Raw genomic sequence first — 15258 nt, forward strand, 5'->3', positions numbered from 1 at the left:
CAATACGCAGAAGTACATACTGTCACATCAATATGTGTTCCTTGTATTGATAGTGCCGAGGTGTTGATATTGCTGTGAGCTATTTATAGAAGAGCTTTACTCTTCACATCTTTACTAGGACCTACCAAGCCTAAACCCACTATCACTAAAAAAGAAAATCTTATTTTTAGATGTATTAGCTGTTCATGAAATGAACTTGGATTGTAACTCGCTCTCACTCATTCACTAACATTTGTTCACTATTCACTCACAGGATTCTTGCCCACAAGGAATGATTGTTAGTCTTCATATAAGTAGATTTTGGTGTTCTGCATCAGTAACACTGCGTGTTCTTGTTTCATAATTTAGAATTTAGACATAATTTAGATTACTTTCCTAAAATAATCACCTTACTCATTTGTTCGTTTTTTTCAAGAAACACAAAAAACATATGTCAGTTGTTACGGCTATTTAAAAATTAGCAATGATTTATAAAGATATTTTGAAAATATTGATTTAAAAAGTGGAAAACAGTTAACAATGTATCATTTTAACAGCCACGAATTATGAAGCGTTTATGTTTAGATTGAAAGATTTATAGACTTATGAATTTTTTCTGATATCTAACAATTCAGAAATAAACTCTATAATAAAAGTCCAAAATCTTTACAACAACTAAACTACATACGCAAGTTTATGTTTTGATCCACTATGCCCATGCCTAAGGTAGCCCTCTCTATTGTAATATACCACGCTAATATAGCCTAAGTCAAGTCAAGTAGTTCTATTGTCAATACTGCATATGTACAGGACATACAGAGGATTGAAATTACATTATTCTCTTCTTCCCCAAGTTACTACATGTACAGCAAGATAAAAATATAAATATAAAAGAATGAGAGACACTAAATGTACAATAGAAAAGGGTCGCAGATATAGACGTACACATAATAGTGCAATAGTGATATGGTGATTAAAGAGGGAATGACAGTACCATTGTTAACAGAACACGTCTAAAACATTAGTGCAAATATAGATGAATAAAAGCTTAAGTCTGGTAAAGTGAACAAGTTCTTTAAATGTCACAGTTGTAGCAGGAATCAAAGTGGGTATGATAGTGCAGGTATAAGCAGTAGTGCAGGTCTGGGGTGTGTAAGTGCATGTCAATTCTTGAAATGTTCTAGTACTGTGTAGTTTCGGTACTGTGTTGATAGAATGCTGAGTGAGTGACTGCTGGGGGCAGGATGTAATAGTTAATTTATGATACAAAGACAATGAACTTTGAGTGCATGTGCCCAGAACGATGGACAGCAGAAGGGGTTAGGGCCTTGCTCAGGGGCCCAACAGTGGCAGATCCTAATATCGAACCCACAACACAGTCAGCAAATAACTCACTGCCTTACAATTTCGCCAGGGCTCAGATTCCAGCCTATCGTGTGTAAGATCAGGTCAGTTAACAGCTTTAGAATCACAATATAGCTTTTATTCTAGAATAGAAGAACCATTTTGCTAGAGTTTAATGTAAGCAGCATGAAGCCATCAGTCATGGCAGAGAGATTGGTACTCTGAAACTGAATGTACCGTAATATTTGAATGTTTAAATATCATTAAAACATTATTGTATATGCAAAAAATATAAGTTGTGTACCTGAAGATAATATAGGCTATAGTTTGGATGGAACAATGCAGAGGGAAGTGCTTTTGCCCAAGATTAATATTTGAATACAGTTGTGTGATTTATACAGTAAAACAGAAAGAAGAACTTTAAAGTCATAAAGTTGTTTATGTAAAAAAAAAAACTTCATTTGCCCTTAATTTTTTTTAAATCCACCCAAAAATTGTTTGGTATATTTATTTATTTTTTAATGTTTTGTTCCAGTGATATAAAAAATCCTACATTTAATTTCCTCACACCTGAAAATGCCACAAAAACAGACAGTAGGCTTTATCTGCATGAAATATTTAATAGCACATATGAATACCAGCTAATTCTTAGGAAAATCATCTCTCAGTGAATAATCATCTCCTCTGAAATGTATCCAGAAATTCAGTAAGAGTGTTAATTACCATATGCTTAAATGAGAGTGAACAGACTGAGGCAAAGCAGAGCGAAAGCTTACACAGTGAAAATTCTGGGATAGTCATAAAAGAACACTATTGGGAGAAAAAAATTGACTGGATAGCATATGGTCTTACAAGTGTAATGTGTGTCTTGTTCTGCAGATGGAGCTCTTTCCACAGACAGCTGCTTCACTGTGCTTACTTCTTCAGTCCCTCGCCATATGTGCTGGCTGGTACGCTGTTTTCACTGTCTCTCTCACACATTGCTTGTTATTTGGCAGGTGACTGACAGACTGTTTTCACATTGTCATAACGATTATATATACATTTACTTAATAGTCACACTTACTTCATGATGTATCTTATACAGCAAATTGTATATTTTCTATAGCCTATTGATAGATACACTGCCTGGCCAACAACAACAAAAAACTCCACCAAAAAAACAAGGTCACACGCTCTAATATTTTGTTAGACCACTTTTAGCTTTAATTGCCACACGTATTCGCTGTGGCATTGTTTTGATAAGCTTCTGCAATGTCACAACATTTATTTTAATCCAGTGTTGCATTAATTTTTCACCAAGATCTCGCTTTAAAGAGCCTGACCACTGCACAAAGTCTTCTCCAGCACATCCATAAGATTCTCAATGAGGTTAAGGTCTGGACTCTGTGGTGAACTCTCAATCCATGTGTGAAAATGATGATCTCATGCTCCCTGAATCCTGAACTCTTTCACAATTCCAGCACCATGAATCCTGACATTGTCATATTGGTATATGAAGAAAAAATCCATAAATGGAATAACTTGGTCTATATTCAGTATATTCAGGTAGAGTCAGCTGACCTCATTCTTTCAGCACATACTGTTGCTGAACCTAGACCTGACCAACTGCAACATCAACCCCACATCATTTGCTTAGTTAAATCCAGGCGGCAGTGTATATTTAAATGTATATATTGACATTTTGAAGAGATATTTTATCATATTTAAAAGGAAACAATATAAAAGGTGCAATATATCGTTTTAGCATTGTCATCACAATGTGGGTATGGCTAATGGTCACATTAAAGGTCATGTGATATAATACAAAAGGATTATATCTGCCAGATATTGTTTCTTTTACTTTGATATTGGATACAGAGTATGTTATTAGTGTTGTGACCTTGGATAATTGACTTCTGGTGACTTATAGTAAAAAGGTGCTAATTTTTTTCATATTGCAATATATATCATAAAATAAAACCTATTGCAAAGTATTTTTTCCATATCATGCAGCCCTGATTATAAAATCATTATAAAAGAACATATTTATCATTAACTAGCTCTATACAGTAAAGCTAATGAGGCCATTGCATTGGCTACAATGTGCATGTCTACACATCAGCAGTAGGCAACTTAAAAAAAAATCAAAATAAGTAATCCAGGGTTTCCAGCAACAGTATGTAAGGTAAGGCAGCTGCCTTAACAATGATCACACCCTGCCTTGACAGTAACCCCCTCCCTCAACCCTAAACTTGCCTACCCTCTCTTGACTAATCAATTTTCTGCAAAAAAAAAAAAAACTGAAATCAGTTCCAGTTTAATACAAATTTAATCCAAATACACTGACATGACAAATGTTTTGGGATAACAGTATGTAAATTGATCATGAAACATGACATCAGGGGACTGCTTGGGAAATGCCCACAGTATTTTATAGCTTTCAGGGGACATGGCAAAAGTAATGGGATACTCATGTACTGATATGGATGTAACAGTTAAACTATGTGCATTTGATAAATAGCCATATGCACTCCTTAGCATAGATAAATTTGTTCTCCTTCTCTTGTGTCTGTAGGTGGACGAGTCTGATGTAAGATTGTCTGAGCAGGCTCTGCATCTGCTAAAGGTGAATTGTGCTGGGCTGCTTATTTCAACGCAGAGTTTTTGCATGATTAATGAGTGCACTTAATTTGCTCATCCTTTGTTCTCTCGCTTTTGTTTCTCTTTCCCATTTGTCTGTATATGTGTGTGAGAATAGGAAGAGAATGGCACATGTTTAGGCGTTCCTCTGACGACTAAAGACTCAGCCCATGTGTACTCCAACAGTCTTCTTTCCACACCTGAGGAAGGTATTTATTACAGTGGTTGATTCATGTACTTTTATAAGGATTTGCTGTAGGTGTGTATATTCATATGTTTGAGTTTATGTGTTCTAGGCAAGCTGGTGTTTTTCTCAGAGGGGTTACTGTTTGTCCATGCACGTTACGGCACAATTACCCTCTCCAAGAACCACATCAACACCATCAAGGTCTACAATGGGGTCAGTGGCATCACTATCTGATATATTAGTAGGCGTATTCTGACCAGGTTCTTTTAGTACTGTTTTAATTGACTGTCTTGATACAATTTTATAATATATTTTAGAATAGTTTATAATATTATAAAGGTGTGCTTCTAATTCATATTTTATTTAGGCAACAGTTTATGTAGTAAGACATTCTGAACTGAATTATTCTATCAGTCAAGATATCTTATAATCCAGTCTGACTGATCTACAGTGGCTTGCAAAAGTATACAAATATAAAAGTATACATTTACAACCACAAACTTAAATGTATTTTATTGAGATTTTCTCTCCTGATCCTGAGTCACTGGATCAGATCAGGATATCCCAACATATTAGCAAATTAGATTGTTTTTTAGTAATATTATAGTTACAGCCTTCTAAGAACAAATTACAGATATATAGATAGATAGATAGATAGATAGATAGATAAAGATTATGTTCCACCTGAGGTGCAGCATGTCATTGTAAACCCAGTGTGAATGTCGATGTTTCTGCAGGACTCTATCTCTGCTACAGCAGTGCTGTTCATAGAATACGAGAGCTCTCTGCTACCCCACCTCCCTTTTCCTCTGCATAGCGCTGATCGCTGCTTGGCTATCACTCTGATGCCCAGAACCAAGGGATATAAAAGCTTTTACTCCCAGGTAAACACATAGAAATGATCTGCAGTGGAATTAACTATTCAAAGCTTTTGTTCATTTTTATTAATTATTTATTTCTAAACAAAATACTGCTTGTATCTCAGGTCCTGCAGATTTGGAATAAGCCTGATTCTGGGCTCTGGGTGCAGCATGTGGACCAAGACCAGCTGAGCCTGGACCAGAAAAATATGTGAGTCAGGCTGACCTACACATTAGCACTCCAGCACTAGCACAATGCTGCACATTAACAACACTGCATTGTATTATTTTCGTATTCTATTCTTCATTGTTTGATTCCCAGCTTTGACAGAGTGTGCTTGTGTCTTTGTGTTTGTGTGTGTGTGTGTGTGTGTACGGTTCTGTTGCTGATCCCTGCAGGTACTCCAGATTACTGAAGCTCCATGATCCACACAGTTCATCCCCATCAAACCCCAGAGCAGCCCTGAGAAGCGCTTATCCGGAGCTGCCGGAGTTGGACAGGTAGCGCACGTTTACCCAGTGGCCAATTGCAGGGTAGAGTGCTTCCATGTTGAGTCTCCGCGGTGTTGATGGGGGTGTGTATTGTTGATCTTTCCAGGTTCCTGAAGCACTTCACTGTCAGCAGCAGTGTCTGTGAGGAGTCTGTCTGCAGTGACCACCTAGCAGCTCTCTTTCCAAACGCCCACCCTAAACCAGCTCCTTCTGAGTCAGAGAGAAAGGTCATTCAGCTGAATAACATGCTCATATATGCATATGGCCTTGCAGGCATATAAAAGGTCATGTTAGCATTGTGTTTTTGATTAATGCTTGTGTTTTGTGTGTGTGCATGTAGGTTGTCCTTTCCATCATTTCAGGCTTGCCAGGCAGTTTTAAAGAGAGTCTGTGTGATTTCTTGGTTGAGGTGAATCAGGAGTGTGGAAGGTGAGTGTAAATGCTTGTTAGCCATCATGTCTACACAAACTGTACAGTAAAGGGGAACCGTATTGTATTGTATCGTACGCAAAAAATATAGTGGTAATAGTGGTACTCTGTCTTGAAACCAGTTTATTTATGTTTGTTTTGTTATTTATTGTGACACTTTAAGTTTATTTATTTGTATCAGTGTTTCTGTTTGTAGTTTATATTTGTGCACTAAATATTCAGAATTTCAGTATTGCAATACATTTTTTGTTACGCTGCCAACATGTACACATGTGGCGTAACTGGCATGATTTTTGACCTCCTAGTATGCTGTTACGTTTTCATGTTCTAAAATAAACATGCTAATCCAACTAGCTACCTGTGGCTATATTCCTTCTCTTCATTCTCCTTCAAATTGTTGAAACACTGTCGCTTATCTAAACAGGCACTCGCTCTTTCTCTCTCACACACACTTGCACGCAAGCACGCACACAGAACTGTGTTGAACTCAGTAAATCAGCACAAACTGTCCTGAGATATTATAATACAGTAAAAAAGCTCTAGTCTTCCAGGCCTAAACACCACTATACTATTATTAACGCAATTATTGCAAATACTGTTTATTACTTTCGTCAAAATATAGAACCTATAGTAAACTAATCCCTGTGGGGGGTGTGGTAGGTCTGGGGATATTTTGTACTCATAAAATTTTTTCAAAATTTGCCGGTCTGGTTACATTACGTTATTTGTATTATGTTTTATTATTTTTATTATTATTATAATTTATGAAATTAATAAAACACAAAAATAACCTGTTTTTTTATGGAATTAATTTGACGCCATATCAACCAAAATGGAATAGTAGCTAGAGGGCTTTCATAGGAACTGTTTTGACTTTTGAGTTTTGTTGATTTTATTTTTTGACAGATGGGAAGTATATTACCCTGATCAAGATGCAGAAGATCTCTGTGTTCTACATCTCCAGCGCTACCTGAGCAGCCTGGTGTCCAATCTGAGTGAAACACATTTCAATACACCAAGAGTGTTACTACTGACACCAGAGTAAGATGCATCAATACACAGTGTGTCATTTTTTATATAGTATTTTTTGCAAGGCTCTTTGATATATTGAGGATGTTTGTATGTGTGTTTGTGTACATTTAGGTACACTGATGTGTTGGATGTTCTCCAAGCTATCGTATCTCACCCAGACCGAAAGGTTCAGAGACGAGTGAGTGTGGGTGCTGTCACAGCCTGTGTCAATCCTCTACATTCCTTTATGGAACACAGGTAAGAAGGTCATCTTTCATCTTATTCCATATGGGAATGCACTATTGGTGAACCATCATGCTGTTATAGGATTAATTCAGCAGTTAATGTCTTTTTTTCTTAGGTTTCTTTTCCCCAAACTGTTGGAACAGTGCAGTCAGGGTAAGATTTATGTTTTTACATATATATGTGCGTTATATTGTTGCTGTCAGAAAAAAAACATCTTTATTGTTATTATGTTTTTTAACTTTTTATGATTAATATACAAATTGCAATGCTCCTTACTACTTATAAGGCTTTGGATTGTGATTGGGCCAATCTAGGCATTTTTATGAACTTTGTACTCAGTTCTGCTGTTTTGATTTAAATCAAACCCATTGTATTTATATAATGCTTTTTACAACTGACGTTGTCAGAAAGCAGCTTTACAGAAATGTGGTAGCAGCTCAGAGAATCATACAAAATATTGAACATACAAATTGAACCACAGTGAGCAACGGAAGCAAGGAAAAACTCCCTCAGAGCTGGACGAGAAAGAAAACTTGGGAGGTCCAGGAACCAAGATTAACATGTACCTTATATTATCACATGTACCGTCACATGTACTATCAAGACTAATATATAGAAGGGGACCCATCCTCTTTTGTTCAGACAACTTATAAATTAACATTAAAACGTCATTATATATCCACATATGTCTAATATGTTCAGGTGAATAGCCACAACAGCAGTTGAAGCAGTTAGAAAATACCTAATTAAAGTTCATATAAACTTAGCTGATGTAATCGGTAGTAAGAAGTGAGCAACTTGTCCAAGGCAGGTGGCATAAACTGGGCAGTGTGCAGCTGATCTCTGTTTTAGCAGTCTGTTATCAAATATTATAGTACTATAGGAAATAGTATTATAGGAAAATAGTACTTGTAGATGCAATTTAAATGTTAAAACCAGCAATATACTAGTTACACTAAGTGTATATATAATTAAATTACACTAAATGTATCAAGTAACACGTGATACTTAAATAGTGTGATGTTGCTATATTCACTTGTCATCTGTCTTAATAAAAGGTGACTAAAAAGGGTGGAAAAAAATACAATCTTTGATAACTTAAAATAAAATCTTTTTGTATAGACTTTCATTAAAAGATTTTTTTTTCCTTCCTTCTTGTATAAAGTTGCCATTTTGAAGACACAAGGTTCTTTAGTGAGTGCTGTAATATGTATAGTTATTTATGCAGCATTTTTATTGAATGTTTTGTGCCTGTGCTTCAGGGGCTGTCAATAATGTGGTATTTACTGGTTTGACTACGGAGCAAAAGCACCCTCTGCTGAAACACATGCAGCAGCTGATCCATTCAGCCAATCCCAATGCTGCGTTCATTCTAGCTGAGAGAGGAGCCGTGACCAGGTCAGCCAACCCCTATTTGCACACCCATAGCTCATATCGACCACATTATAATAATAATATGTTTTTGTTATACCTTACAGTTAAATATCAGCCTATGAGCAGCAGGATGTAAGATGCATTGTCATGATTGATTTCTGATTACAGAACTGAAGATATGCGTCTGATTCTGAGTGATAGCAGTTTCTCCCACCCTCAGATGATCAGAGCCCGGTACCTGCTGTACCCTGGCTGGTGAGCACCTCTGTCCCCTTCTTCCCCTTGCCTTCACACTGTGTGTGAATAAATGAATGCTATATGTGTGCCATATTAATGCTGGAATGCACGTTGTGTTGCAGGTGGGAGGGCAGATTTGTATCTGGCTGTGGATCTGTCTCCATGTCTCAACACTATTTGCAGTTCAGCCGTCCTCTAGAGAGAGCCCTATTCCTGCAACGCTGCAAAGGTGAGTGTGTGTGCATTCGTGAGAAATTCTTTCATGCAGGTTGGTAATAGAAAACCAAGATGGTGTAATCCGACTCGAAGGTGTTAGCGGTGTGTCACAGTACTGTGTGAACATGCTGCTCGGAGATCTGCTAAAGATACCAAGCCGAGTGATGAAAGCTGATCCTGCTATGTGGGGTAACTCTGGCTTGTCTGTCTCTCTATCTCTCTCTCTCTCCGTCTCTCTCCTCCCCGCTCCTTCATTCCCAGGACTAAAGTCTTCTCTCAGAGGCAGCCCCTACACGGGAAACATCTATCACATCAGTGGGAAAGTGCTCTTCTCTGGTAAAGTGCTACAGTTCCATCTGTCTTTACTCCAAACATTTCTCCGAAAGGCTGAGCTGCTACACGTTTTAAATTAAACCATAAACAGAACATTTGTTTGAATGTTGCTTTAAATAAAAAAAATGTTTGCTGAATTTAACTTGGGCCCTATCTCATTTTACCCCTTTGGTCCTACCACTTACCCCTATCTCTTCTTTTTGAGAGATCAAATCCTCCACATAGGAATTGGGAAACCCTTCAAGCACCTGATATGTCATCAGGATCACTAAAGTTTAATAACCTAGCTGCTGGTTAACCAGTTAAATTTAGAGCTTTATTGCATGTCTTCAGAAAGGTGGGGGGTATGGTGCAGAAATTAATTATTACTGTCCATTCCTTTATTCCTCTGTGATGGGAGATGAAAATAGTTTTGATTGGCTTTTATTTAATTTAATTTGTCCGTTCCACCTTTAATGCTGCAGCCCCTGCTGTCTGTTTCACCATTTAACGTTGGCAAGCTAGCTCGCTATTGAGACAACTACTAGCGATCATTTTGTATGCTTGTTATGAAGTATTCAGCCATAAAACATTAAAACTACACATTAAACTATAGTAATATAGTGCTAATCGTCACTTTTAGCAAGGAAATACTTACATTTTTCGCTTGTTATGCCATCTTACCAGCGATTCTTATACCCCTTCGTTTGAAGTGTGCATCTAAAAAAACTCAGTATGAAGGGCTAACAAGCCCTATTCCTTCTCCTTACCTCTCCAGCCTAACAAGAATAGGGAAATCCCTTCTGCTTGGCGTGCACGTGCAAAACAGAGAGTTATGGGGGTAAGTGGTATGACTAAGGGGTGAAATGGGATTAGACCTTAACACTGGTATGCTAAGTATCATGGGGCAGGAACTGCACTGACCTGCTGGATATTTGTGTGGGTCTTTTGCATTGAATGTAGATTTGATTTCTACCACAATCATTTGGACAATTCTAACCAGATGTCACCGGGCACAATCATTAACACCCAAAGTAGACAGTGCAGTGGGTGCTAATGCATTGTAAGATATATTCCCGGTGCACTTGTGACTTCAATGCTTCGGAAATGAAATGTCCCATTCATCTGGCACCCACTACCAGCCCTAACTCTGATCACTCTGATAATTCACATCGGCTTGTCATGAGCACTCTTGCCAGTGTTCACCCTACTTCACAACTTATACAGGTGTGGACATTCCCAAGCAGCTGAGGAAACACCTGATCATAATCAGTGTACTTACTGCTATCTCATGATGTTTGGCATGTCAGTGTACAAATCGTGTGGGGAAAAAAATACATAGGACATATATTACATATTTAAACGTACTGACGTGAACCTTATTTAATGATATTGTAACTGTAATTTTAAGCATTTAAGTAGTAAGCATGTATATAGGTGTGTACTTGTTTTTTGTCCCATGAAAAATATAGGTTTTATTAAGTGCAATTTTTTAAAGTATTTATAAGACATTTTGTTTCAGTTTTATCTGTTTAATTACAGAAGCAGTCAAAGGTTTGGACACATCGTCTCATTCGTGGATTTTCTTTATTTCATTATTTAACTGATTTTCTACATTGTAGATTAATAAAATTATTAATAAAAATTAAACAAATGAAAACTTCTTAGCGTTCCCATATTGTTGGAAAAGTGCCATTTTTAAGACTCAGCACCTCGAGTCTTAAATTATTTTAAATTAATTCAGCACCTCGAAACCTGAATACGACTCATTTCACTAATCAATAAACCGAGAGGGGTGCTTTTTCTAGGGGGGGTGCTGATTTCGACACAGCACCGGCTTTTCACGTCCCGTTGTTGTCAGGAATTAAGTGACCACTACAGATAAAGGAGTTTCTTTCCAGTCTGCCTTTTTAAAGTTTACAAATGTTGTCCACTTTTTGGATATGAGTGTGTTCCTGTATAATTTTAATATCTTGCATATTAAATTTACATTGTAAAAAATGAAAGAAAACACATTGAATGAGAAGTGTGTCCAAACTTTTGACGGGTAGGTTAGATTACATCCATTCCTCAGTATTGTTTAAATGAAGCTCAATTGTCCATATTTTAAAATATGTTACAAACAAAAAATCTAAGGTTTTTATGGGATGTTCTTATTTTTATGACTATACAATTTGTACTAATGTTTTTATATGTGTATAATATAATTCATGAAATTATATAGAACAGATAAACAGTAATTGTGCATTAAAATGTACAGCAGAGTTGTGTTCTCTGTAAAGATGCTTTACATAAATCAGTAATAGTACATTTTGCATTCAGCTGTACTTCATGCATTTCCTAACATGTATTATTCGACAGCAGGACGCCTCTTGCTGTGGCTTTGTCTGTTTTAAACCTCTGTGTGTGATAAATGAATGACTTGCCTTTGGGAAGTGGTAGGCAGGAGCCCTCTGGGCTGCTTCTGGACGGTAGGACTTTTGCCTCTACAGTCTCAGTGATGTGGCCTGCTCCACTCATCTTAGTTCTCCTCTGTTTTCACTCATTTTTCTCAGTTGTTGTTTTTTGGAAAGGTCTTTAAGCCTGTTCTTTATTTGTCCTTGTGACCTTCTGTGGTGTAGGTGCATGGAGAGAGTGAGTAGAATGCAGAGGTTTGAACGGCTGTTCTGAGTGGTTGGAATTAGTTAATTTGATATGATTTAATATGAGTTGATTTTAATAGTTTGTTTCTGAGTTTGAGCACCATTTAAAAAAAAAAACACCCTGGATAGCTTAGTCCATTTGTTTCCATGTGACAGGAGCTCATAAAGCCTTAACGCCATCTGTAATGCTCAGTTCTGGCCATAAATCATCTGTGTTTTGCATTAAGCACTTATGATTTTTGGAATCTCTTTTGTTTTAGTCTCTCAGACCCTTGTGGTGATTTATTTTGTATTGCAGTGCATTATTTCAGTTTTTTTGATCCTGGTTTTAATTCCTGCCTGTGTGGAGAGTGCTGCTGGGAGTTGGTACTGTGGTGAGAGGAGTAGTGAGAGTGGGATGTGTGATTGATTGCGAGCACGCTGTGCTGGACATAGATGTGTGAAGCACTTCCCTGTTTTGTATATGATTCTTTGTATAGCATGTCACTATGTCATATACATTTGTATTTGTGATGTACTTGTGATTGTAACTACTGTTTGTGTGTATGTGTGTGTATGTATCTGTTCATTCCTGCATGCAGACAGTAACAGATTAATGGAGGTGAGCTGTAACTCTGTCAGTGGGAGTGTGACCGTGGCCCCTGATCAGTGGTCCACCCATAGTCCCAAAACCACACACACCTGCTACCTGCTGATATACGGGGTGGGATTCTCCCAGGAAGGCCTGAAGGAGTGGCTCAGGCAGTGTACTAAACAGGTATTATACAGATACACATTCAAATAGGGCCTTTAAGGCTCATTTATGCTCATTTACAGTGCCTTGCAAAAGTATTTATACCCCTTGGACCTTTTTTACATTTTGTCACCTTACAACCACAAACTTAAATGTACAGTTGCAAGAAAAAGTATGTGAACCCTTTGGGATGACTTGGATTTCTGCCTAAATTGGTCATTAAATGTGTTCTGATCTTCATCTAAATAACAACAATAGACAAACACAGTCTGCTTAAACTAATACCACACAAAAAGTTATATGTGTGCATGGTTTTATGGAGGAATAGCGGTTCTCTCGTGTCTGTGCCGGAGCTCCTCTGAGCTCAAACCAGACTCTGTAAGTTTTCCTAGGCAGCCGCAACCAACGCTCGCGAGAACTGCGACCTGCTTTCCGACCTTTAGTTCTAACAGTTCTACAAGGACTATTGGTTCATTCTTTACAAAATAACATACATACACTCTGGCAGAAGCTGGAAAGAGACTGAATATGTCTGTGAAAGCCAGAAAACGAGAAAGAGAAACTAATCCGCCTGAAACATTTATTACACTCTGCAACTGTAGGGGGAGCCTGCAAGCACAAAATCTCAATCCTACCTAGTGGAGCTTTAAAACATTCAGAGTGCAGGATGGACTAGCAGTGCACTAGTTAAATTCCAAGTTTCTAGGATTCTTCTGAGCCCCAACATGACGTGATATAGTTTAAATATACAGCTCTGTAAAAAAAAAAATAAGAGATCCCTTAAAAATGATGAGTTTCATGGATTTTACCAAATTGAAAAACTCTGGAAAATAATCAAGAGTAAGATTTTTTTATTTCTGCACCAGGACTGTCATAAGGTTTCCAAAAGCAGTGACTGGTGAAGGAGAACATGCCAAGATGCATAAACACTTTTATTAAAAAAACCTTTGCATCTTTTTTATTATTTCTGCCATTTCTCATTTTGTACAAATAAATACTCTTAATTAACATTTTTAAATTTGATTTATTATTACATATAATTCCCAATGTCGTGACTTTCCAATAGGAATGTCTTACAGCTCTTCTACTGCTAGATATCATTAAGTTAAGTATTAGAATTTTAGAATAATGCTGCCTAAAACTCCTAACACGCTTGCATTACTGTTCAGCACATGAAATTTTAAATAAGACAATAACCAGGAAGCTAAGATAAAAAAAAAAATCTATCCAGACTTCACTGGTGATTTGATTAAGGCTAAAATATCCTAAAGCATCCTAACTGCTCTAATTTTAATAAGTGTTTTAAAGATCACTACAGCATGCCATTGACCGGGAGAAAGCCCAATGGTGGTATCTGTGAGTCCTCACTTCAGGTAGTCATAAGTTACAAATAATTGCAGCCAAACATTAAACACTACCATTTATTTCAAATGATTAGTTAGTCAACGCAGGCTCTCTGAAATGAATAGGATCTACATAACTTGGGCTGTAAGTCCTTTATGTTTTGCTCGTTCAGCTATTTACTGTCACATTCATTATTTTTCCTTTTTTAATCCATTGTGCTAAAATGAAGAACCAAAACAACAAATACAGTCACTGCCAGATTACTGAGAGAATGCACTATACATTTAAATATCAGTCAGACACATTCCAATGTGTGGATTCCAATGTTTTCCCATTTACACTTACAGAAAGAGCCAAAGAAAGCTAAGAAGACCAAGAGGACTCTTACACCACAGGAGATCAGAAGCATTCATGTAAGCAGCACACATACCCACACAGACACACACAAAGAAAAAACAACTATGATCAAAGGACTTATAGAACGTAATTTGCAACTACCTTAATTCTGTGTTGCTGTGGTTAACATGATTCTTGTTTTTCTTTTTATTACATTAATTTTAGTTTAGCCGCATTTTAGTTTCCTTCTTTTCCTATAAATTAAAATGTATTTATTAATTTTACTTTGATCAATTTTTTTTAACAATAAATCATATAACCCTCCTGTTATGCTACAAAAATATAATAATATAATAAATATAATAAAAAATAATCAGAAAATATATATTTATTCTTAGCTGGACCTAATTAGTGTAATGAACATGAACATGAACATATAAATAAAAAAAAAAACAAAGTAATTGAATGTGTTTTTATTATGAACGCTTATGTGTGTTTATATTACACACACTGTTCTGATCAGTTTATTCCAGCAGTAGTATTAAAAAGAAAGAGTAAAAAAACACTAATGGACAGTAAGAAATCTTAGGTAAACTATAATCTTAAACTATGAAATTTCCAATGCAATTATTTTAATTATAAAACATTGAATATATATTCATATTATAGATCATTTGAGTTAAAAAGTGTTTGTGTAGAACAATATTTTTTAAATCTACTTTTTGTTTTGATTATTTAACTGATTAACTGTTCTGTTATATTTGTTTATAGGTGAAGAGGCACCTGGACCCGCTCCCTTCTGGTTACTTCTACAACGGATATCAGTTTGTCAGTTTCTATGGAGAGAAACTGAATTTCCACCCTTGTATCCTTTCAGCACAGTTCTACAGCATT

The 15258-nt window shown here is 36.6% G+C and overlaps 1 protein-coding gene across 1 annotated transcript in view; it reads left to right on the forward strand.

Moving 5' to 3' along the window:
* dnaaf9 (dynein axonemal assembly factor 9) overlaps positions 1-15258 on the forward strand; it is a 34000-nt gene that overhangs the window by 12090 nt on the left and 6652 nt on the right. The window contains exons 18-36 of the mRNA XM_007230884.3: positions 2203-2273; positions 3881-3931; positions 4064-4154; positions 4242-4345; positions 4870-5016; positions 5118-5203; positions 5392-5493; positions 5591-5711; positions 5825-5913; positions 6820-6954; positions 7057-7182; positions 7286-7323; positions 8433-8568; positions 8713-8799; positions 8904-9010; positions 9259-9333; positions 12533-12708; positions 14376-14441; positions 15136-15229. Coding sequence (XP_007230946.3) covers positions 2203-2273; positions 3881-3931; positions 4064-4154; positions 4242-4345; positions 4870-5016; positions 5118-5203; positions 5392-5493; positions 5591-5711; positions 5825-5913; positions 6820-6954; positions 7057-7182; positions 7286-7323; positions 8433-8568; positions 8713-8799; positions 8904-9010; positions 9259-9333; positions 12533-12708; positions 14376-14441; positions 15136-15229 — 1902 coding nt within the window. The remainder of the gene's footprint in view (positions 1-2202; positions 2274-3880; positions 3932-4063; positions 4155-4241; positions 4346-4869; positions 5017-5117; positions 5204-5391; positions 5494-5590; positions 5712-5824; positions 5914-6819; positions 6955-7056; positions 7183-7285; positions 7324-8432; positions 8569-8712; positions 8800-8903; positions 9011-9258; positions 9334-12532; positions 12709-14375; positions 14442-15135; positions 15230-15258) is intronic.

Source organism: Astyanax mexicanus, chromosome 7 (genome assembly GCF_023375975.1).
Source record: "Astyanax mexicanus isolate ESR-SI-001 chromosome 7, AstMex3_surface, whole genome shotgun sequence".
NCBI lineage: Eukaryota > Metazoa > Chordata > Actinopteri > Characiformes > Acestrorhamphidae > Astyanax > Astyanax mexicanus.